The sequence below is a fragment of the Ranitomeya imitator genome, chromosome 1, assembly GCF_032444005.1.
Source record: "Ranitomeya imitator isolate aRanImi1 chromosome 1, aRanImi1.pri, whole genome shotgun sequence".
In the NCBI taxonomy this organism is placed as follows: Eukaryota; Metazoa; Chordata; class Amphibia; order Anura; family Dendrobatidae; genus Ranitomeya; species Ranitomeya imitator.
Window position 1 is genome coordinate 1,044,288,740 of NC_091282.1, and position 25,719 is coordinate 1,044,314,458.

Sequence of the window (25,719 nt, forward strand, 5' to 3'; positions counted from 1 at the left end):
GTAATTGACCTGCCACTAGGACGCCGCTGCAGGCTCCCAATGATCGCTAAGAAGCAATTATTGATTAAGCCTCCATTCGCTGACTTGTCTCATTTAATATACTCCCACTTTCCAGCGCTTTACAATGACTGTTCCGAGCATTAGCATCCTCAGATGTAACCATGTTATGCTGTCAAGCGGAACTTGTTTTATTTTTTTTTGCTTTCTATACAAAACATGACATTTTATTTGTCTTAATATTTGTCACAAACGTAGACAGATATCAAATGTTATTTGCTTCAAATGTTCTTTGACCCCCAAATTAATAAGTGATTGTTCTCCACTCACTGGGGGAGTAGAGGATGTTTCCAGCAGTTGCGCCCCCAAAGTCCTATTTTGGAAATAACCCTTTAAATGCCTCTTTATTATTTTGACTTTTGGACCTTGTACAACAAGCCCTTTCTAACTTTCCCTTTTATGACCCCACTTTCTCCTTATAGATTGTGATCAGGGCCCTCACTCCTCTTCATATCTGCTGATTTATGTGTTGTCCTGTAATGCTGCTATCGTCTGTATATGTCCTTTCTGACTTGTACAGTGCTGTGGAATATGTTGGCGCTATAAAAATGATATATGTAATAGGATTGTAATAAGGGAGAAATAACTGCTATACTGAGACTTCATGCTATATTTAGGATTATATGGAGGCACACATGTTTTTTGCACTTATTCTATATGTATCTATGAAGAAAAGGTGTAATCCAGCATTGGATGTCATTGTAGATATTCTTGATTACAGTAGTATTGTCTCCTACAAGCCATGTCACGTAAAGTGTTGTACATAACAGTGTGCCGCCACACTGGGTCCATACACGTGACCGCAGAGCGGACGGCCCTTACACCAATGGATGTTTCCTGTCTGCAGAAAACAATATGATCACTAATCTCTTTGGGGTATGGAAGTACTTCAACATTTAGGGAATGTTCACACATCATTTTTTAGGTAGAAAAAAACTGCAGAAACCGTAGAGCGATGGCAGAAATAACACTGTAAAACACGTGCGTTTTTGTCCTCTATTTACATGTGCTTTAACTTGTGTTTTTGCAGTGGTTTTCGCTTGCGGTTTTCATCCATTCATATGAATGGTGAAACGCACTGCATAACATTGAGAGAAATGGTATGCTGCATCAAATACACTTTTAAAAAAACAACAAAAAACGGCACGTGTGAAGATAACCGCATTGTTAAACCATCATTTGCCTGCCTCAATGCAATATTTAGAGGATTTGAAGTCAAATTGCGGCACAATCTGTATTAGGAGCGTCGTGGGTGGATGGAGGCGGTGGATGGGTGCAGTCTTGGCTGCCGCCATTGACTGGTACCTTCAGGCGCTGGTAGCCCCCCCGCACTGTTATTTGGGATGGCACAGTTCACACAATGCATGCTGATTCTGTTTATTTTACTTTCAGATATGTCTGACACCACAAGTGACACATCTCCTAATGATGCCACATTACCCGATCCTGACGATGTTGTTTCTGACCCTGAGGTCTGTTATTAAGATAAATAGAACCTAGACATTATTAGCCACCTTTATAAAGCTGTAAGATCTCCGCAAGGAATTGGAAGGCAATAGATCACATTCTTGTCAGTGCTCTTAGTTGAGTGATGAGAACTGGCTAGCTGGCTGTCTGTACCCACAATCTCAATTTGTTAAAGTAGAAGCTAAGTATGTTGTTCACATCAATTGCTTTCAGATTTTCTAAGGTGCCGTTCAGACTTTCACTTTACGTTTTGGGGTATTGATGGAAAGCGCCTGATACATGTGCACTTTGTATCCATAGGTGGTCATTTACCCCGCATATACCTAGAAAGCGTTCTTTTGGCACACTTCTCTTTTTTTTATCTACTTTTTTAGAAAATGCTAATCTGCACCGCTTCCTATACAAAAGGAAAATAGAAAAAAAACGCAAATTTGCACTTCTGACTTAAGTGGCAAACAGACAGCACACAGTCAGTTACAGTTTAAGGTACGTTTTGCATAGACTGATGGCTGGCATTGTGCACTGAGCTCTTGCCCATTCAGGTGATGCCATCCATGTGCGGTTCCTTTTGTCGCAGTTACTTGGAGACTCTTGGAAAACCCCTCTTGGGTCTGTTTGCAACGCATGCACAATACAGATGACGCACGGATGGCAAAAGACACAGCCACGTGAAACACTATTGGGTAAAAACAGACAGATGACAAATGGCCCGTTGTGTTTTTTTTATTTTTTATTTGTGGATGCGATACTGCCACACGTGTGAATAAGTAAAGTGGCATTTAGAACTGCACATGCTGCACTTTTATTTCCAGGTATACATTGCAGGCTTTCAGCCACAAACAATTTATGTATTTTTTTACACTGATGCATAATAGTAAAATTACGCATTGTTAGTTGTTGCTTGATTTGACAAAATATAATTTTAGTTATCGTTTGTGTTCTCCAAAGTGCGCAAATTATACTAGCAGTGAAAGTCTCTGGTAGGTGTCCAAAAATGTGAGTGCAAAATGTATAGAACCCTCTTCTTCCATTGCCAGAAATTCTGGCAAAATGCTTGCCCTGTTAGAAATGTGAAATGTTGAGACCATAAACGTATATGTAAGTTGGTCGGCTGCGTCATAGAGACGACTACTGGCCAAAGATTTGGAAGCGCTACCTCTAGAAGACTAGTCATGGGCCATAGAGAAGAGCAGCTCGCCATGCGAGTCCTCTGGTGTGTATCATGGTCCACTTGTGCCACCAGTAAAAGTGTAAGGCTACTTTCACACTAAAGTCGTTTTGAATACATCGCAATGCGTCGTTTAGGGGGAAAAAACGCATCCTGCAAAGTTGTCTGTAGGATGCGTTTTTTCCCCATAGACTAATATTAGCGACGCATTGACACGTCACAACTGTCGTGCGACGGTTGCGTCGTGTTGTGGCGGACCGTCGGCAGCAAAAAACGTTACATGTAACTTTTTTGCTGCGTTGTCCGCCATTTCCGACTGCGCATGCGCGGCCGGAACTCCGCCCCCACCTCCCCGCAACTCACAATGGGGCAGCGGATGCGCTGGAAAAATACATCCGCTGCCCCCGTTGTGCGGCGCTTGCACAGTATGCGTTGGTACGTCGGGCCGACGCAGCGCGGCGGCCCCGTAACGACGCTAGTGTGAAAGTAGACTAAGAAGATACAGCACTTCCACCTTTATCCATAGTCCTATGCCCAGTGCGCGATGTTACGGCTTATGTTCCAGCCTCTTTGGCGCATGCTGCCACCGATTGGGAGCCGAAACAAAGAACAATATTCCCTTATACTTAAAATGGTCCAGTGCAATAATGTAACTGTCAATCGTGCTTGTCCAGAACAGATGATTGACAGTTATATAGATGTGCACTGCCCCCACTTATTCACATCTGGGAACATAAGAACATGTATTTTTGCAGCTTTATGCCATGTAAAATTTTATATTAAATATTTTCTGTTGACGCTAACCGTTTTCTATTCTATGGAAAAATCTACCACCCGTCAGTGAAATAAAATCTGTTCCTCCCCATTAGCCAGGAGAACACTGCGGAGAATGCCCAGATAGAAAGCTGAGCCCGCTCCCTGTCCACGCTCCATTGTGCGCCTCCTGCAGCCGGGCGAGATCTCCTTGTAAATAAGCAATGACCCATGAAATGTATCCCTTGTGCCGTCCTAGTTTATTAGCTGCTGAATGGAGACAAGGGATCTAGATGATGCACGGTCTCTGCTGGTTTAATTTCTGTGTATGCAAAATAGTGGAAGTAAAGGAATATATTGCATTATTGATGGCAGCTTGTTCCCTTTTATTTCAATGAGTAAAGTCAGTCTGCAAGGTGTGTGCAGGCCCCCGTGTCATTCTATGCTCTATCACAGTGTTCATTATGGTCCCAGGGCAAGCAACCAGAACGGACTAAGGTGGTAAAAGGGTGTGATAACTTGTATTTGTAGATGACATTTTGTGGACTATCTGTTGGTAATCCCTATAAAGAAGAGTACAGTGGACATAGCCAAGAGAAGAATAGATTACTTTCTATAATCTAGCAAAGAGAGAATATAAACCTCATGCTGTTCCCATCAGCCAAGTGCTTCTAAGGGCGAGCAAAATGGCTATTTACTTCTTACAATTTTGCTGCATTTTCTCTAAAGGTACCGTCACACTGAGCAACTTTTGAACGATAACGATAGCGATCCGTGACGTTGCAGCGTCCTGGATAGCGATATTGTTGTGTTTGACACGCAGCAGCGATCAGGATCCTGCTGTGACATCGCTGGTCGGAGCTAGAAGGCCAGAACTTTATTTTGTCGTCAGGTCACCCGCTGTCATCGTTAAATTGGTGTCTGTGATGCCGATCCAGCGATGAGTCCCCGGGTAACCAGGGTAAACATCGGGTTACGAAGTGCAGGGCCGCGCTTAGTAACCCGATGTTTACCCTGGTTACCTTTGTAAAAAAAAACAAAAAGAAAACACTACATACTTACTGTACATTCCGGTGTCTGTCATGTCCCTCGCCCTCAGCTTCCCGCACTGACTGTAATAAAAATGCCTTAAAACATTCTCTCTCATTATTCTGGCATTTGACAAATATTAATAATTATGGTAATCCTAATTGACCTTAAGAAAGGTTTAATCTTATTTCATGTCAGATATTGAGAAAAACATACATACAAGTGCTTCTCACTAAATTAGAATATCATCAAAAAGTTAATTTTTCAGTCTTCAACACAAAAAGTGAAACTCAGAGTGATTATAGAGTGATCTATTTCAAGTGTTTATTTCTGTTAACCCCTTTCTGACCTTTGACGTACTATCCCGTCGAGGTGACCTGGGCCTATCTGACCCTCGAGGGGATAGTACGTCATACGCGATCGGCTGCGCTCACGGGGGGAGTGCGGCCGATCGCGGCCAGGTGTCAGCTGCCTATCGCAGCTGGCATCCGGCACTATGTGCCAGGAGCGGTCACGGACCGCCCCCGGCACATTAACCCCCAGCACACCGCAATCAAATATGATCGTGGTGTGCCGGCGGTATAGGGAAGCATCGCGCAGGGAGGGGGCTCCCTGCGGGCTTCCCTGAGACCCCCGCAGCAACGCGATGTGATCGCGTTGCTCCGAGGGTCTCTTAGGCTACGTTCACATTAGCGTTATGCATGTTTGCGTCGGGCGACGCATGCGTCATGCGCCCCTATATTTAACATGGGGGACGCATGCGTCTTTTTGTGATGCGTTGTGCGACGCATGCGTTTTTTTGCCGCAAGCGTCGGGCCAAAAAAACGCAACAAGTTGCATTTTTCTTGCGTCCAAATTTCGGCAAAAAACGACGCATGCGTCGCAAAACGCAGCGTTTTTGCGTGCGTTTTGTTGCGTTTTTGTTTGCGTTGTGCGTTGCGTCGCCGACGCAGCGGCGCACAACGCAAATGTGAACGTAGCCTTACCTCTCCTTCCTCGCTGCAGGCCCGGATCCAAAATGGCCGCGGCATCCGGGTCCTGCAGGGAGGGAGGTGGCTTACCAAGTGCCTGCTCAGAGCAGGTGCTTGGTAAGCCTGCACTGCTCTAAGTCAGATCGCTGATCTGACAGAGTGCTGTGCAAACTGTCAGATCAGCGATCTGTGATATCCCCCTCCCCCCCCCCCAGGACAAAGTAAAAAAAAAAAATTTCCACATGTGTTAAAAATTAAAAAAAAAAAGAAAATTCCTAAATAAAGAAAAAAAATATATTATTCCCATAAATACACTTTATCTAAATAAAAAACACACAAACAATAAAAGTACACATATTTAGTATCGCCGCGTCCGTAACGACCCAACATATAAAACTGTCCCACTAGTTAACCCCTTCAGTAAACACCGTAAGAAAAAAAGAGGCAAAAAACAACGCTTTATTATCATACCGCCGAACAAAAAGTGGAATAACACGCGATCAAAGACAGATATAAATAACCATGGTACTCCTGAAAACGTCATCTTGTCCCGCAAAAAATGAGCCGCCATGAGCCGAATGGTATAAACGCCTCCCCCAAAAGAAATTTATGAATAGCTGGTTTTTGGTCATTCTGCCTCACAAAAATCGGAATAAAAAGCGATCAAAAACTGTCACGTGCCCGAAAATGTTACTAATAAAAACGTCAACTCGTCCTGCAAAAAACAAGACCTCACATGACTCTGTGGACTCAAATATGGAAAAATTGTAGCTCTCAAAATGTGGTAACGCAAAAAATATTTTTTGCAATAAAAAGTGTCTTTCAGTGTGTGACGGCTGCCAATCATAAAAATCCACTAAAAAACACGCTATAAAAGTAAATCAAACCCCCCTTCATCACCCCCTTAGTTAGGGAAACATTAAAAAATTTAAAAAATGTATTTATTTCCATTTTCCCGTTAGGGTTAGGGCTAGGGTTGGGGCTAGGGTTTGGGCTAGGGTTAAGGCTAGTGTTATGGTTGGGGCTAAGGTTAGGGTTTGGATTACATTTACGGTTGGGATTAGGGTTAGGGGTGTGTCTGGGTTAGAGGTGTGGTTAGGGTTACCATTGGGATTAGGGTTAGGGGTGTGTTTGGATTAGGGTTTCAGTTATAATTGGGGGGTTTCCACTGTTTAGGCACATCAGGGGCTCTCCAAACGCGACATTGCGTCCGATCTCAATTCCAGCCAATTCTGCGTTGAAAAAATAAAACAGTGCTCCTTCCCTTCCGAGCTCTCCCGTGTGCCCAAACGGGTTTACCCCAACATATGGGGTATCAGCGTACTCAGGACAAATTGGACAACAACTTTTGGGGTCCAATTTCTCCTGTTACCCTTGGGAATATACAAAACTGGGGGCTAAAAAATAATTTTTGTGGGAAAAAAAGGATTTTTTATTTTCACGGCTCTGCGTTATAAACTGTAGTGAAACACTTGGGGGTTCAAAGTTCTCACAACACATGTAGATAAGTTCCTTGGGGGGTCTAGTTTCCAATATGGGGTCACTTGTGGGGGGTTTCTACTGTTTAGGTACATTAGGGGCTCTGCAAACGCAATGTGATGCCTGCAGACCAATCCATCTAAGTCTGCATTCCAAATGATGCTCCTTCCCTTCCGAGCTCTGCCATGCGCTGAAACGGTGGCCCCCCCCCACATATCGGGTATCAGCGTACTCGGGACAAATTGGACAACATCATTTAGGGTCCAATTTCTCCTGTTACCCTTGGAAAAATACAAAACTGCGGGCTAAAAAATAATTTTTGTGGGAAAAAAATTTAGTTTTAGTTTTACGGCTCTGCATTATATACTTCTGTGAAGCCCTTGGTGGGTCAAAGTGCTCACCACACATCAAGATAAGTTCCTTAGGGGTCTACTTTCCAAAATGGTGTCACTTGTGGGGGGCTTCAATGTTTAGGCACATCAGTGGCTCTCCAACATGGTGTCCCATCTCAATTCCTGTCAATTTTGCATTGAAAAGTCAAACGGCGCTCCTTCCCTTCCGAGCTCTCCCATGCGCCCAAACAGTGGTTTACCCCCACATATGGGGTATCAGCGTACTCAGGACAAATAGTACAACAACTTTTGGGGTCCTTTTTCTCCTGTTACCCTTGGTAAAATAAAACAAATTGGAGCTGAAGTAAATTTTTTTTGTGAAGAAAAGTTAAATGTTCATTTTTATTTAAACGTTCCAAAAATTCCTGTGAAACACCAGAAGGGTTAATAAACTTCTTGAATATGGTTTTGAGCACCATGAGGGGTGCAGTTTTTAGAATGGTGTCACACTTGGGTATTTTCTATCATATAGACCCCTCAAAATGACTTCAATTGACATGTGGTCCTTAAAAAAAAAATGGTGTTGTTAAAATGGGAAAGTGCAGGTCAACTTTTAACCCTTATAACTCCCTAACAAAAAAATGTTGGTTCCAAAATTGTGCTGATGTAAAGTAGACATGTGGGAAATGTTACTCATTAAGTATTTTGTGTGACATATCTCTGTGATTTAATTGCATAAAAATTCAAAGTTGGAAAATTGCGAAATTTTCGCCAAATTTCCGTTTTTTCCCCCACAAATAAACGCAGGTAATATCAAAGAAAATTTGCCACTATCATCAAGTACAATATGTCACTAGAAAACAATGTCAGAATCACTGGGATCCGTTGAAGCGTTCCAGAGTTATAACCTCATAAAGGGACAGAGGTCAGAATTGTAATAATTGGCCTGGTCATTGACGTGCAAACCATCCTTGGGGGTAAAGGGGTTAATGTTGATTATGGCTTACAGCCAATGAAAACCCAAACGTCATGATCTCAGTAAATTAGAATAATAAAAAAACACCTGCAAAGGCTCCCTAAGCATTTCAAAAGGTCCCTTAGTCTGTTCAGTAGGCTCCATAATCATGGGGAAGACTGCTGACTTGACAGAAGGCAGTCACTAACACACTCCACAAGGAGGCTAAGCCGCAGAAGGTCATTGCTAAAGAAGTTGGCTGTTCACAGAGGGCTGTATCCAAGCATACTAATGGAAAGTTCAGTGGAAGGAAAAAGGTGCACAAGCAACCGGGATAACCGTAGCCTTGAAAGGATTAAGAAAAGGCCATTTGGGGAGATTTACAAGGAGTGGACTGCTCCTGGAGTCATTGCTTCAAGAGCCACCACACACAGACGTATCCAGGACATGGGCTACAAGTGTCACATTCCTTGTGTCAAGCCACTCATGACCAATAGGCAATGCCAGAAGCGTCTGCCCTGGGCCCAGGATTAAAAGAACTGGACTGTTGCTCAGTGGTCCAATGTGTTTTCAGATTAAAGTAAATTTTGCATTTCATTTGAAATCAAGGTCCCAGAGTCTGGAGGAAGAGTGGAGAGGCCACAATCCAAGCTGCTTGAGGTCTAGTGTGAAGTTTCCACAATCAACGATGGTTTGGGGAGCCATGTCATCTGCTGTGTAGGTCCACTGTGTTTTATCAAGACCAAAGTCAGCGCAGCCATCTACCAGAAAATTTTAGAGCAGTTCATGCTTCCTTCTGCCGATAAGCTTTTTGGAGATGGAAATTTCATTCTCCAGCAGGACTTGGCACCTGTCCGCACTGCCAAAAGTACCAATACCTGGTTTACAAACAGTACACTGTGCTTGACTGGCCAGCAAACTCTTCTGACCTTAAGCCCATAGAGAATCTATGGGGTATTGTCAAGAGGAAAATGAAACAACCCAGACCCAACAATGCAGATGAGCAGATGGCTGCTATCAAAGCAACCTGGGCTTCCATAACACCTCAGCAGTGCCACAGACTGATCGCCTCCATGCCACACCGCATTGATGCAGTAGTTGATGCAAAAGGAGCCCCAACAAGTATTGAGTGCATTTACTGAATATAATGACTTTTGGGTTTTCATTGGCTGTAAGCCATAATCATCAACATTAACAGAAATAAACACTTGAAAAGATCACTCTGTTTGTAATGACTCTATATAATATGAGTTTCATTTTTTGTATGTATTTTAGTGTATGCAGACTTCTGGTTTCAACTGTATGTGCTTCTCCTGTAGCTAAAAAGGGCAGGTAGGATCCAGCGCTAATTAAAACAGACTGATGGCAGGTGGAGTGCACCCACATATTCAGTGTTGGCATACAGTGTGATGCTGTACTCTTCGGTTTGTGTGTGTATGTGTATATAGAATATACTGTATAGTCTTAATTATTCCAAATGCTTCTATCTAAACTTTGTGGGTTTTTTTCTATCTTTCCCATTGTCATTAGCCTTACAATGGTGAATCATATTGGTATCAATGCAGTCGCACTGCCGTTGAATAGAAACTACAGTCAGTCATACTGGCATCATAAATACAGAGAATCTGCATTATTACATATAACAGTAATTATAGCTTTTCTGCCACTACTGCTAGGTGATGCCTCATGATATGGCTCCACAAGCTGGGCACTGTACCCCTTGTTATTGGCGTTAGTGATGCAAGTCATTATAGGCTGAACATACAGAACAGATCCAGCATGCAGATCCTCTAAAAATGCATGAGCTTTGTCTGAAACACGTCTGTCTTTACATTGGCGCTGGATTTGGATGATGTGGCTTTTAATATATCTATATAAATCTGCGTTTTTAGATTATTCGTATGCTAGATGTGTTTTTTTTCTCTCTGGGACTGGCATTACTACAAGTTTTCTGTGCACTATGAATCTTCTGCCATGTAAGTGACGCTTTTTCTTTTATCTACTATATAATTGTGTAAGGGTCAATTCTGTCTTTCTGTCTGTCCTTCTGTCTCTCTGTCACGGATATTCATTGGTCGCGGCCTCTGTCTATCATGGAAATCCAAGTCGCTGATTGGTCGCGGCAAAACAGCCACGGCCAATCAGCGACGGGCACAGTTCGGCAGAAAATGGCTGCTCCTTACTCCCCGCAGTCAGTGCCCGGCGCCCACATACTCCCCTCCAGTCACCGCTCACACAGGGTTAATGCTGGCGGTAACGGACCGCGTTATACCGCGGGTAACGCACTCCGTAACCGCTGCTATTAACCCTGTGTCCCCAACTTTTTGCTATTAATGCTGCCTATGCGGCATCAATAGTAAAAATATTAAAAAAACAAACCTGCTATTCTCACCCTCCGTCGCGTCCTCTCCTTGGCAGTGCAAGCGGCAGGTTCCGGGGCCAAGGATGGTATGCGAGAAGGACCTTCCATGACGTCACGTCCATGTGACCGTGACGTCATCACAGGTCCTGCGCTCATCCAACCCTGGGACCGGAAGCTGCCGCATGCACCGCACACAGGCGCCAGGACTACAAGGGCTTCCTCTGAAGGCGAGTATGTTTATTTTAACTCTTTTTTTTTTTTTAACCTGTTACATACGTGTCTGGGCAATATACTACGTGTCTGGGCAATATACTACGTGGCTGGCCAATATACTACGTGACTGGCCAATATACTACGTGACTGGCCAATATACTACGTGACTGGGCAGTATACTACGTGGCTGTGCAATATACGAAGTCACTGGCCAATATACTACGTGACTGGCCAATATAGTACGTGACTGGGCAGTATAGTACGTGGCTGGGCAGTATAGTACGTGGCTGGGCAGTATAGTACGTGGCTGGGCAGTATAGTACGTGGCTGGGCAGTATAGTACGTGGCTGGGCAGTATAGTACGTGGCTGGGCAGTATAGTACGTGGCTGGGCAGTATAGTACGTGACTGGGCAGTATAGTACGTGGCTGGGCAGTATAGTACGTGGACATGCATATTCTAGAATACCCGATGCGTTAGAATCGGACCACCATCTAGTTCTTTATAAGCAGTTTAAAATGTTAAGTGTGGTGTTATTCCAATGCTGTTCAGTAGGTGGTGCTGTTTGACTAGTAAATAAGTAAAGGGCTGTTCCTGTCATGTAGAGGCTTAGGTGCCCTTTATATACCGTATTACTCACCAGGGTCACACTGTTAATGAGGTGCCGAAAGCAGGACATACAATCTTCCTTAACTCTCCCTATAGTATAGGATAGAAAGTAAGTCTCGCCAACATACCTGCTAATAAGAGTTGATGACAAGAGGCCCATGACGGTCACAGTCCTTACTCCTACTGGTACAACACTGAGGCCATATACTGTGTGTACAAAGTTTGCCTGAGTTTTATTGCAGAACTGCACCAGGCCAAAGGTGTTACGTAGTGAGGAATAGGAGATCCAGGGTATGATACAAGAACTGCAGCATTATTTTTATTTGTATACAGCTGTAGATATTTATAGAAGAAATTGTAAGGCTATGTGCACACGCTGTGGATTTTGCTGCGGATCCGCAGCAGTTTTCCCTGACTGTACAGTACCATGTAAACCTATGGAAAACAAAAGCCGCAGTGCACATGCTGCGGAAATAAACACGCGGAAATGAAGGGTTGTTTATTCCGCAGCATGTCAATTCTTTGTGCGGATTCCGCAGCGGTTTACACCTGCTCCATAATAGGAATCCGCAGGTGTAAAACCACAGGTGGAATCGGCTTTTGAATTATTTGCAAATGAGTCTGTAGATCTGAATTCTGTCACTCCAGCTCTATTCCTCGCCCAGCGCTGCTGCTTAATGTTTGGCTGACTCCTCTGTGCTGTGTGATTTCAGATAAAGACGGACTCTCCACTCTACTCTCAAGATCGCATCTCACCACCTGTGCACTTGACCCACTCCCATCCCACTTCATCCCAAACCTCACCACAGTCTTCATCCCAACCCTAACCCATCTCTTTAACCTATCACTAACAACTGGCATTTTCCCCTCAAGCTTTAAACATGCCACAATCACACCTATCCTCAAAAAGCCCTCTCTTGACCCATCCTCTGTATCTAGCTATCGCCCTATATCACTTCTCCCCTTTGCCTCAAAACTACTGGAACAACATGTCCATATTGAACTGTCCTCCCATCTATCTTCCTGCTCCTTCTTCGACCGCTTTCAATCAGGCTTCCGGTCACACCACTCCACTGAAACTGCCCTAACTAAGGTCACCAATGACCTATTAACCGCCAAGAGCAAGCGACACTACTCTGTCCTCCTCCTCCTGGACCTGTCCTCTGCCTTTGACACAGTGGACCATTCCCTGCTGCTGCAGACCCTCTCATCCCTTGGCATCACAGAATTGGCCCTATCCTGGATCTCATCATACCTAACTGACCGTACATTCAGCGTCTCCCACTCACACACCACCTCCTCACCTTGCCCCCTATCTGTCGGAGTCCCGCAAGGTTCAGTTCTAGGACCCCTGCTCTTCTCCATCTACACCTTTGGCCTGGGACAGCTCATAGAATCTCACGGCTTTCAGTATCATCTCTATGCCGACGACACACAGATCTACATCTCTGGACCAGATATCACCTCCCTACTAACCAGAATCCCTCAATGTCTGTCTGCTATTTCATCCTTCTTCTCCACTAGATTTCTAAAACTTAACATGGACAAAACAGAATTCATCATCTTTCCCCCATCTCACGCGATCTCCCCAACGAACCTATCCATTACAGTAAACGGCTGCCCACTCTCCCCAGTCCCACAAGCCCGCTGTCTTGGGGTAATCCTTGACACTGATCTCTCCTTTAAACCACATATCCAAACCCTTTCCACTTCCTGCCGCCTCCAACTCAAAAATATTTCACGGATCCGCACATTCCTAAACCAAGAATCTGCAAAAACCCTAGTCCATGCCCTCATCATCTCCCGCCTTGACTACTGTAACCTCCTGCTCTGTGGCCTCCCCTCTAACACTCTTGCACCCCTCCAATCTATTCTAAACTCTGCTGCCCGACTAATCCACCTGTCCCCCCGCTATTCACCGGCCTCTCCCCTCTGTCAATCCCTGCACTGGCTCCCCATCACCCAGAGACTCCAGTACAAAAGCCTAACCATGACATATAAAGCCATCCACAACCTGTCTCCTCCATACATCTGTGACCTCGTCTCCCGGTACTTTCCTGCACGCAACCTCCGATCCTCACAAGATCTCCTTCTCTACTCCCCTATTATCTCCTCTTCCCACAATCGCATACAAGATTTCTCTCGTGCATCCCCCCTACTCTGGAATGCTCTACCACAACATATCAGACTCTCGCCTACCATCGAAACCTTCAAAAAGAACCTGAAGACCCACCTCTTCCGACAAGCCTACAACCTGCAGTAACCACCGATTGACCAAACCGCTGCACGGCCAGCTCTACCCTCACCTACTGTATCCTCACCCATCCCTTGTAGATTGTGAGCCCTCGCGGGCAGGGTCCTCTCTCCTCCTGTACCAGTTGTGACTTGTATTTTTCAAGATTATTGTACTTGTTTTATTATGTATACCCCTCCTCACATGTAAAGCGCCATGGAATAAATGGCGCTATAATAATAAATAATAATAATAATAATAATAAAGGAGCCGTTGTCAGTGTGTCAGTGCACTTTTATCATTGTATTTGGGTATAGAGATAAATGTGCCTTTGTATAAACGAGCAGTGATTACGAGAACTGCTCTAGAAAATGGCAATGCTGGAGCTGGTGACCTCGTAGGACTGATAAAAGCAGCTCAGGAGCTGACAGAGGGAGGTGAGCCGCTAACGGCTGTATAGAAATCAGTGGACTGGAGACAGCGATGCTTTTCAGCCAGGAATGTAACTACTGTGGAGACTTGCTCAAGCTCTGGTGGTCAGTCTCTTTGGCTCCTATAAGCTCTCATTGCAGGAGAATGACAGCTGATGGAAAAAGCAAGTCCGTTGCAAACTTTCTTATTTTCTTGCTTTCTAACTATATGAACTTGATAATGAGAATACCCCTGTAGTAGGGGGTAACTTTATAAATCTTCTAACTTCTGGCCTCTGCTGTAGCTATAAACCATCTTAATATGAGCCCTCTCTCCTCTCCTCCTGTACCAGTTGTGACTTGTATCGTTTAAGATTATTGTACTTGTTTTTATTATGTATACCCCTCCTCACATGTAAAGCGCCGTGGAATAAATGGCACAATAATAATAATAATAATAATAATAATCTGGTCATATGCTTGTAAAAGAGGTTGATTTCCACTGAACTTAACCCATTTTTCTTTCTAGGAGCTCGCCATGGCGTATGATTCACCAAGAAGCGCAGCAGCTGAAATATCTGTAACCAGCAATGGAGACTTTGATGAAGCTGTAGAGCACAACTTTAACATGGTATTTATTTGTATTCTTGGCATAGAATAATTGAAAGTATTTGGGTTTGAGTATATTAACTTCCTTTTCTAAGTCCATATTGGTTTAGAAGTCACCTTGTAATGACTTGCCTCTTGTGTTCAGATGTAATATCAGACTAAAAAAAAAAGAAAAAGTAAAAGCCATCTCACCGCGACAAGGTGTACCCAACCAGGACAGTCCTATCCTACCTCTAGTATTGAAATGAACCTTTCCAAACTAATCTGCCTTAGCATCCCAGTCAATTGAAGTCTGTTTCTGAAGGATAATCTACAGTATGGTCAAATCAAGAGCCCGATCTCCTCTGCTAGAATAGACATTTTTGACTGTTTATATGTAAGAGTCTTCTGCTGATTATGAAGGATCCTTTGTGCGTTACCATTCTCTTTACGAGAAGGCTCCATTAACAACTCAATTGATTCAAATATATCAAATAAGGAAAAAGGGAAGTTGTACGCCGTAAAAAAACGAGTTTATTGGAATATATTAAAAATAACATGAACATCTGAATAAAAGTATTTTAAAAGGGGGACAGAAGTGCAAGAAATACAAAAAGACGCTGCAAAGAAGGAAACAGTGCCAAAATAGTGCATCTATATACTAGTTATACGATGAATCCAAGAGTATAATAAGAAATGGCAAATGTTCTTAACAAGTGCATACATTAATTATAAGGAGCCTAGTGCTTCTAAGTAACCATACATTCTTTGTTTGCCAATATAAACCATGTATATGTATATCATCTAAGCCCGTCTGTATAGTTTAAATTGGGTAATGTGGACAATGTGCAACTATCCATTGACCCATGGCTTTAACGATAAACACCATGAGGTTTAGTAAGATATACGAATATATTATAATGGTGAGTACAATATTATGTAAAAATTAACAGTGGAGCAAAGATGGGTAGGACAAATATATGGGACTCTGTACCTTTTTAAGCAGCGAGAAAACACCCCAACGCGTGTTTCGCTTGTAGCTTTTTCCAGGGGAGATGTTGGTGCTGCTGTCATCTAGCTACGTTTAAATATCATGCCTTAATCATTGGTGGCAGTGGCTTGATTTTAGCTGCAGCCCTCATCGTTTAGGGCCTAGTGGTAAGAAATCCGTTGCGCACACTTGGGGTACATGCACATTGCTCTTTTTCAGGTGGATTCTCCTTGTAACCCACGTGAAAAATGAAAAGGCTCTCCATAAACATTAAAAATTATACCCACAGGCACAAGAACGTTGAAACGACTTGCTGTGTATATGTTCCACCTATATTATTTTGTTTTTACTTTTTTCCAACCTTTTCAGGCTTTTAAATTGCAGCTAAAAGTGACCTGACAGCTCTTCAGGTGTATTCCCACTATTTTAGACAAACAAAGTTAAACAAAAAAAGGAGCAAAGACACCGTAAACATGACAAAGATAACGGCAGAAATTAGGCCAGTACGCATCATTTTTGAAGTGTATGTCGTGTGCACATACCCATAGTTTTCACGTTTTTTGCGGTTTACTCAATTTTTAGACAAGACATACTAGATTATCCATGCAGGAACATTTGTGATGTTTTTGGGGTTGGAAGGATTGTATACATAATTTAAGCATATTGAATATGTGAGGCTGTATTCAGACGTTCATTGGCGGTCCGAGTACTACATTGACCAGCCGCTGATCTGGCATGTGCTGGACAGTCTCGGATATGCTTATGAGGCTGCTCCTTCAGGTCAGGGGGTCCGCGTGTGACAGTCCGCTATATACAGTCATCTGCCTAAGGCAGCACAATGATCACTTGGCACCAGGACATGATCTCCATGGAGTTGGTGTAGTCATTCAGGTTCCTTCCTGTGCTTTGGTTTCCTCCCATTACTAGATATTAGATTGTAATCTTTACGAGGGCAAGCAGGGACTGATGTGAATGACTCCATCCTCTGCACGCAGCTGGGGCACATGTCAGCACTGTGTAATTCATGATGATAGCTTCCCCTGTATAAATGATTTGCTGAATGTTGGCTTATCTGCTGCCACATTTCCCCGATTATTCACGGAGTGTTCATGTAGCTGTTTCCACTGTGCGGATGGTAGTCGCACATATAACATCCACTAAACATTTGTAAGTGTTTAGGGTGGATGACTGCTAGAGCAAAATATTTCTCAGGTGTATTCAAAGTGAAAATATATGGAAAGTACTAATATATGATCCATTAATGGTATCCCAATTTGACAATATCTGCCGAGTCCCAGCAGATAAACGTCTGACTTGTTTTTCTCTGATCGCCCATGACGGCACCACGGAGAGAGGGGATCCGCCCACCAAGGACAGGAAACCTACGGATAAAAAGGCGGTACCACACTCCTGCATCAGTTGGTTTCCTGTCCTTGATGGGAGACCTGCGGACTTACCAGTTCGACGTTGGAATTCCGGGGCCAACCAGTCCGACTCAGGCAGCTGGGGTCCCTCTGCCTCGGCTGGGGTGGTGACCCGAAGCACCACCGCTGGGGGCTAGTGGGCCTCTAGGGTGAGTGGGGGAGGTGACAAGGAGTTCGCGGTCACCTCCCCAGGTAAGATGCAGCAGCGGCAACATCCAGGGGGGTCCCTCTGTGGTTGCGGGAGGTGCGGCACGGCCCTCCCCTAGCACGCGTCAGCCTGCACACTGCACTGCCATCGGGCATGCAGAGCCGCGCGGTACGGTCTGCATAGGACCGGGGGTGCCGGTCAGCAGCGCCATATCTGCACTCTGGGCGGCCATCTTGAGAGTCTGGCGCATGCCCGGTGTTAAGCTGGTCTCGCGAGACGCTGGAGGAACCCGACTGCGCAGGCGTCGGCGTTCGGCGCTCCTCGCCGTTGTCTGGACGCCGCTGCGCAGGCGACGCCGATCTGACGCTTGTGCGTTCCAAAGGCGCCGCAGAAGCGTCTGCGCAGGCGCCGGCGTTCAACGCTCCTCGTCGTCGGCTGAGCGCTACTGCGCAAGCGCCGGCGTTCAACGCTCCTCGCCGTCGGCTGAGCGCTACTGCGCAGGCGCCGAAAAAAAAAAAAAAAAAAGCGGCGGGAGCTTTAAAAGGGAGAATCTACTTCCTCCCAGTGGTTCTGCAGTATATCGGCAAGAGCCTTAGGAGCTACTAGTTGTCGCAGCAGCAGCGCAGCACGCGTTATTGACAGCAGACCAGCAGCAGTATGAGCGACCCGGCATCTCCCTTGCCTGAATCACCTCCACCTATAGCATCGCCGCAGCAGCAGCAGCAAAAGAGGCGACAGCAGAAAGGTCACCAGGACACCAGCAAAGAACGCCAAAGGTCTCAACACAGCAAGGAGTCCAGCACGGCGTCGGGGGAAAAAGCCAGAGGCAGAGAATCCCCAACCGGTATTTATGGGTCCTGAAGGTGGTAAGTTGATCTTCGTGAAAGTTAGAGACAGTAAGATTATTATTTGTCTCTTTTTAGGGGAGGAAAAGCGTAGGTAAAACAAAGCACAAAATCTGTGCCATCTGTAAAGAGGATCTTCCACCCGCATGGGAGAAGCAGCTATGTAATTCCTGCATACAGCAGACTGTATCCGAAAGCCTGCCCGGGTTTGCAACATATCTTAAAAACCTGATTAAAGAACAGGTGGAAGACACCTTTAGATCCCTTAAAAGGGGAAAAAAAACGGAGAAGGACCAGACACAGGTCCCCGTACCCAGTCTCTAAATCTGACAGCGATAGTGCAAGTTCAGTATCCTCCGACTCCTCCTCCTCATCTTCATCATCCACTTCTTCATCATCCACTTCTTCCTCAGGAGGTCACAATTGTTTCCCGCTAGAGGACACCGATGGCCTCATAAAGGCAGTGAGGAGTATTATGGGATTAGTAGACTCCCACCCTAAAAAGTCAGCACAAGACATCATGTTTGGGGGCTTAGAACAAAAAAAGAGAAGAGCTTTCCCGCTTAATGAAGCAATTGCAGCGTTAATTAAGAAGGAATGGAAAAAACCCATGAAAAAGACTCTCCTAACTCCAAAAAGGAAATACCCCTTCGAGGATGAATCCTGCTCCTTTTGGGAAAAAGCCCCCAAATTATGTAGCCATAGCTAAAGCATCAAAGAAATTTGCTCTCCCGTTTGAGGACATGGGGGTCCTAAAAGACCCTATGGACAAGAAGGCGGACGCCTTCCTCAAGGGCTCTTGGGAGTCAGCGGGAGGAGGCCTGAAACCGGCAGTGGCAGCAGCTTGCACATCCCGCTCCCTAATGATCTGGTTAAATCAACTAGAGGGTCAATTAAAGGGGAAAACTTCCCGAGACTCGATGCTGAAGACATTACCTGTAATAAGGGGAGCTGCGGCTTTTCTGGCTGACGCCTCGGCATACTCTATCAGATTAGCTGCCAGGTCAGCAGTGTTTGCCAATGCGGCCAGGCGTGCCCTCTGGCTTAAGAATTGGCCTGGCGATCTGCAAACAAAAACAAAACTGTGTACTATCCCCTGCGAAGGAGAGTTTTTGTTCGGTTCCACATTAGACGACAGAAAAAGCAGGGGACAAGAAAAAGTCCTTTCCCTCTCTAGGTCTCCCCTCTTACCGGAAGCCCTTTCGGAACAAGAGGTTTTTCCGCAAGAACCCTGGGAGAGGCCAGGGAAAGTGGGAGGATAAGAGGAACAAAAACAAGGGGTTCATCTTTAACAAAAACCCCAGCGATAACAAGAAACCTTCTCAATGAAGGTTCGCCCCAGGTGGGAGGGAGATTCTCTTTCTCCCAGCCTGGAAAAAGATCACCTCCAGTCAATGGATTCTGAATATTATAGAATCAGGTCTGAGGCCGACATTCAAAAGACGCCCCCGTCCCTCTTTTACGATGACATCTATAAGATCTTCGGCAGAAGAACAGCTGGCACTGGAAAACGAGGTCATCGGGTTAGTAAAAAAGGGAGTACTCCTGGAGGTTCCCCCACAAGAAAGAGGGCAAGGGTACTATTCCCCTCTATTCCTGAGGAAGAAACCAGACGGTTCCTTCAGGACCATTATAAATCTAAAAAAACTAAACGATTACCTGGAAGTTCAAGCATTCAGGATGGAAACGATAAAATCATCTATCAAGATGTTGTTTCCCCAATGCTTCATGGTGGTCCTGGACCTAAAGGACGCATATTATCACGTCCCAATACACAAGGATCACCAGAGATTCCTCAGGATGGCAGTTCACATCAGGGGAGTCATAAATCACTTCCAATTTTCAGCTCTACCATTTGGTCTTGCCATAGCCCCGAGGGTTTTCACAAAGCTGATAGAGGTAATGGCTCACCTCAGAGAAGAAAATACCCTAATCGTTCCATATCTGGACGATTTCTTGGTGATAGGCTCCTCCCCGCAACATTGCGAGGATCAACTGGCAATAGTGATACACTCCTTAAAGAATCTGGGTTGGCTAATAAACATAGAAAAATCCAGACTAATGCCTTCTCAGGTCCAGGAGTACTTGGGTCTCACTCTAGACTCCAAAAAGATGGAATGTCGGCTCCCGGAGAACAAGATACAAAAACTAAAAAGTTTAGTATCGAGAACCCAATCTCTCCCCTCCATAACACTCCGTCAGGCCATGTCCCTCTTAGGCTCTATGACCTCTTGCATCCCCGCAGTCCAGTGGGCCCAATTACATTCAAGAGATCTTCAATGGCAGATATTGTCGGAGCAAATCCATCTAGGAGGGCATTTAGACGGGCAGTTAACTCTCTCTCCTCGCACCAGTCACTCTCTGACATGGTGGAAATCGCAGGAAAATCTTTCCCAGGGAGTCCCATGGGTAATTCAGATCTCGAAAGTCCTGACTACGGACGCAAGCCCTTCAGGGTGGGGGGCTCATCTGGGCGACCTTGTAACCCAGGGCATTTGGTCTCCATCTACAGTAAACAAATCCTCCAACATGAAGGAGCTCCTTGCAGTAAAATATGCCCTTCAGGAATTCTTGGGGGTCCTTCACTCTCACCATGTAAGAGTAATGTCGGACAATCGGGTGGTAGTATCTTACCTAAATCACCAGGGGGGTACCCGTTCCAAAAATCTAATGGAAGTGACCAAATCAATCCTGCAAATAGCCGAGAGCAACCTCTTATCCCTAACAAGCCTACACATAAAGGGAGTAGACAACTACAAAGCAGACGTCCTCAGCCGGTCCAGCCTAAAACAGGGGGAATGGGAACTAAATCAGGTGATATTCACCCAGATCACAGAAAGATGGGGTGTTCCCAAAATAGATCTCTTTGCGAGTCATCTAAACAAAAAAGTAACCTCCTTCTGCTCCCTATCTCCCCTGGGGAACCCAGTAGCTGTGGACGCTTTCCTGATATCTTGGGGTCACCATCTGGTCTATGCCTTCCCTCCTCTTATTCTGATTCCAGCAGTGCTGAGGAAGATTCGGGAGGACGGGGCGCTGGTCATCTTAATTGCCCCGTTCTGGCCGAAGAGACCTTGGTTCTCATGGATGAGGAAGATGTCAATATCCGACCCTTGGGTATTGCCAGACCACCAGGATCTATTGTCGCAGGGCCCAGTCTGTCACCCTCGAGTCAAGAACTTGCACTTGACAGCTTGGCTTTTGAAAGGAAATTATTAGAAAGCAGGGGGTTCTCTCCAGGGTTAATCTCAACTCTGTTACAAAGTAGGAAGCCGGTTACAACAAAGCAATACGGCAAAGTATGGAAAAAATTTTTGTCTTCTTCAGGTGAAAAAATAGGGAAAGAAATTCCCCTTGCTTCCATCCTAGAATTCCTACAAAATGGGTTGGAGATGGGTTTAGCCACTAGCACCCTAAAAGTTCATGTGGCGGCATTGGGAGCTCTATTTAACTTTGACTTGGCTTCAAATAGGTGGGTCTCTAGATTCATCAGGGCGGCAGGAAGATCAAGGCCTCTTCCAGTAAAAGTAGTTCCTCAATGGGATTTAAACTTGGTCCTTAAAGCCCTGACTAGTCCGCCATTCGAACCATTACACGAATCTACAATAAAAAACCTATCTCTCAAAACAGCTTTATTAGTCGCCCTTACTTCTGCCCGTAGGGTTAGCGATTTACAGGCTCTCTCAGTTAACCCTCCTTACACACAATTTCTAGAGGATAGGGTCATTTTAAAAACAGACCCAGCATATCTCCTGAAAGTGGCTTCTAAATTTCACAGGTCTCAAGAGATATCTCTCCCCTCCTTCTGTCCCAATCCTAAAAATAAGGAGGAACAAACACTACATACACTAGATGTAAGAAGATGTCTCTTACATTACCTAGAAGTCACTAGAGAGAGTAGGGAGGATTCCTCTCTGTTTGTGTGTTTCCAGGGTCCCCGGAAGGGGAAAAAAAGCATCTAAAGCCACCATAGCAAGATGGATCACGGACGCCATCCGTCTCTCATACTCGGCAAGTGGATGTCCATTCCCGGGGAGGTTAAGGCTCACTCAACAAGGGCAGTAGCGACTTCCTGGGCGGAGAAGGCTGGAGCTTCCATTGACCAGATATGTAGAGCTGCTACCTGGTCCTCACCATCCACATTCTATAGGCACTATAGATTGGACCTAATCTCCTCTTCAGACCTTACTTTTGGTAAAAGGGTTCTGGAGGCGGTGGTCCCTCCCTGAATGTACTATCTATGCAATTCTCTCCGTGGTGCCGTCATGGGCGATCAGAGAAAAATATAGTTCTTACCGATAACGGTATTTCTCTGAGCCCATGACGGCACCCGTACATTCCCTCCCTTCACTTGTGGGTGCTCACATCAAAATAGTGCCATAGTCTACTCATAGTTTTAAAGTCACGCGGTATCTAGTTATGATAAACAGTTAAAATTAACAAATGTTTAGTAGTCTCCCATCGTTCTCTATGTAAAACAACTGATGCAGGAGAGTGGTACCGCCTTTTTATCCGTAGGTTTCCTGTCCTTGGTGGGCGGATCCCCTCTCTCCGTGGTGCCGTCATGGGCTCAGAGAAATACCGTTATCGGTAAGAACTATATTTTTCACAAGTCACCAGAGACCTGTATGAAGGGGTCTAATTTCAGTAGATAAGCCAGTACCCCTCTCCGTTTTTGCCCTGGGCCATGACAGAGGGATGCAGGCTTATCCATTTTATTGGGATAGCCTGCCAGCTCGTAAATTGATGTAATTGATGAAGTGCCAGCAGAGAAAACTGCTCCTGTACGGAACAGATGTCCAAAGCGGACTGGTCAAGACGCTCGCTGATATCTTCAGATCTGGAGACATTTCTTACCACAACTAGTAATTTGTTTTATTTTAAAGACGCCTAAAGGTATTTTCTGCAAGTGACTAATCTGTTTCTTTAATATGCACTCTCCCAAACCAAGTATGCCTGGTCTGTATGGTAAGGATCCTCTGTTGCAGAGGACACACTAGTTATTTATGTTTGTGGCATTAATATATTGCCTTTTCTTAGGCTACTTTCACACTAGCGTTTTCTGCAATCCGTCACAATGCGTCGTTTTGCAGAAAAACGCATCCTGCAAAAGTGCTTGCAGGATGCGGTTTTTTCCCCCATAGACTTGTATTGACGACGCGTTTGCGACGGATTGCCACACGTTGCATCTGTCGTGCGACGGATGCGTCGTGCTTCTGCGGACCGTCGGGAGCAAAAAACGCTACATGTAACGTTTTTTTCTCCTGACGGACCGCTTTTTCCGACCGCGCATGTGCGGCCGGAACTCCGCCCCCACCTCCCCGCACCTTACAATGGGGCAGCGGATGCGCCGGAGAAATGCATCCGTTGCCTCCATTGTGCAATGCGCTAAACGCTAGCGTCGGAATCTCTCCCCGACGCATTGCGACGGGGAGATTCCGACGCTAGTGTGAAAGAAGCATTAGTCTGAGCTGTTTCTGGGAAAGCTTGGTGACAGCAAATATGTCCAAGCTTAAAGCCCCCATTTATATGAGAATAACATCGACCAATCCTGAAATCAGCAGTCTGGAGGCCCTCCGACAGATGATATTGAGGGAGATAAGGATCTGGTATGTCCGATTTCATTCTGCTGATCCTTTTATTCTAGAAGACCTGAGCCGACGGCAGAAATGTCTGATAGACTCTCTCATAGAGACCACAGGAGTGTTTAGCAAGGGTGAGTGCTCCTGTGTATGATCGGTTGGGGCAAGATAGCTGACAGCCAATCCATCAAAGTTTATTGTGGGGCTTATTCGATTATATAAACTACCGGTATTTCCTGTATAATAAATTTGTTTGTAGCAATGTTTACATACGGTCATAGTTGAAAAACAAACAAAAAAAAATAAACTAATTTTAAAACCCCATGTTGACTACTTCTCAGGTTATTGTTGTTCACCCAATTACTGGTATATATTAAAGGGACTCTGTCAGTGGGATCATCACTCCTAAACCTTCTATATGACCATGTAGCTCATAGGAAACGGAATACAATAACAGGATAGCCATGATCTAGTGTCTTTTTCAAGAGAAATCCACCTTTTTCTTATACAGTTGTGGCCAAAAGTATTGACACCCCTGCAATTCTGTCAGATAAAACTCAGTTTCTTCCTGAAAATGATTGCAATCACAAATTCTTTGGTATTATCTTCATTTAATTTGTCTTAAATGAAAAAACACAAAAGAGAATGAAGCAAAACATTGATAATTTCACACAAAACTCCCAAAATGGGCCAGACAAAAGTATTGGCAACATCAGCCTAATACTTGGTTGCACAACCTTTAGCCAAAATAACTGCGACCAACCGCTTCTGGTAACCATCAATGAGTTTCTTACAATGCTCTGCTGGAATTTTAGACCATTCTTCTTTGGCAACCTGCTCCAGGTCCCTGATATTTGAAGGGTGCCTTCTCCAAACGGCCATTTTTAGATCTCTCCACAGGTGTTCTATGGGATTCAGGTCTGGACTCATTGCTGGCCACCTTAGAAGTCTCCAGTGCTTTCTCTCAAACCATTTTCTAGTGCTTTTTGAAGTGTGTTTTGGGTCATTGTCCTGCTGGAAGACCCATGACCTTTGAGGGAGACCCAGTTTTCTCACACTGGGCCCTACATTATGCTGCAAAATTTGTTGGTAGTCTTCAGACTTCATAATGCCATGCACACGGTCAAGCTGTGCAGTGCCAGAGGCAGCAAAGCAACCCCAAAACATCAGGGAACCTCCGCCATGTTTGACTGTAGGGACCGTGTTCTTTTCTTTGAATGCCTCTTTTTTTCTCCTGTAAACTCTATGTTGATGCCTTTGCCCAAAAAGCTCTACTTTTGTCTCATCTGACCAAAAAACGTTTTGGGCTTTTTTAGGTAAGTTTTGGCAAACTCCAGCCTGGCTTTTTTATGTTTCGGGGTAAGAAGTGGGGTCTTCCTGGGTCTCCTACCATACAGTCCCTGTTCATTCAGACGCCGACGGATAGTACGGGTTGACACTGTTGTACCCTCGGACTGCAGCGCAGCTTGAACTTGTTTAGATGTTAGTCGAGGTTCTTTATCCGACATCCGCACAATCTTGCGTGGAAATCTCTTGTCAATTTTTCTTTTCCGTCCACATCTAGGGAAGTTGGCCACAGTGCCATGGGCTTTAAACTTCTTGATGACACTGCGCACGGTAGACACAGGAACATTCAGGTCTTTGGAGATGGACTTGTAGCCTTGAGATTGCTCATGCTTCCTCACAATGGTTTCTCAAGTCCTCAGACAGTTCTTTGGTCTTCTTTCTTTTCTCCATGCTCAAGGTGGTACGCACAAGGACACAGGACAAAGGTTGAGTCAACTTTAATCCATGTCAACTGGCTGCAATTGTGATCTAGTTATTGCCAACACCTGTTAGGTGCCACAGGTAAGTTACAGGTGCTGTTAATTACACAAATTAGAGAAGCATCACATGATTTTTCCAATTTGGCTTTAGGACAATTCTTTTTGTGTTTTTTCATTTAAGACAAATTAAATGAAGATAATAAAGAATTTGTGTTTGCAATCATATTCAGGAAGAAAAGAGTATTTTCAGACAGAATTGCAGAGATGTCAATACTTTTGGCCACAACTGTATATAAACGAGCTGTTAAGATCTAAGATCAGGACATTGATCTGCATGA

At 44.8% G+C, this 25,719-nt stretch overlaps 1 protein-coding gene across 9 annotated transcripts in view; it reads left to right on the forward strand.

Annotated features, from left to right (window-relative positions):
* The window catches only part of ARFIP1 (ARF interacting protein 1), a 200,181-nt gene that overhangs the window by 50,686 nt on the left and 123,776 nt on the right, over positions 1 to 25,719 (forward strand). For 7 of the 9 annotated variants that reach the window (XM_069744076.1, XM_069744078.1, XM_069744077.1 and 4 more), the window contains 2 exons: positions 1,450 to 1,529; positions 14,567 to 14,668. In XM_069744076.1, the coding sequence (XP_069600177.1) occupies positions 1,452 to 1,529; positions 14,567 to 14,668 (180 nt within the window). In that variant the 5' untranslated portion in view covers positions 1,450 to 1,451. The remainder of the gene's footprint in view (positions 1 to 1,449; positions 1,530 to 14,566; positions 14,669 to 25,719) is intronic. The other 2 variants (XM_069744081.1, XM_069744082.1) reach the window with 1 other exon arrangement.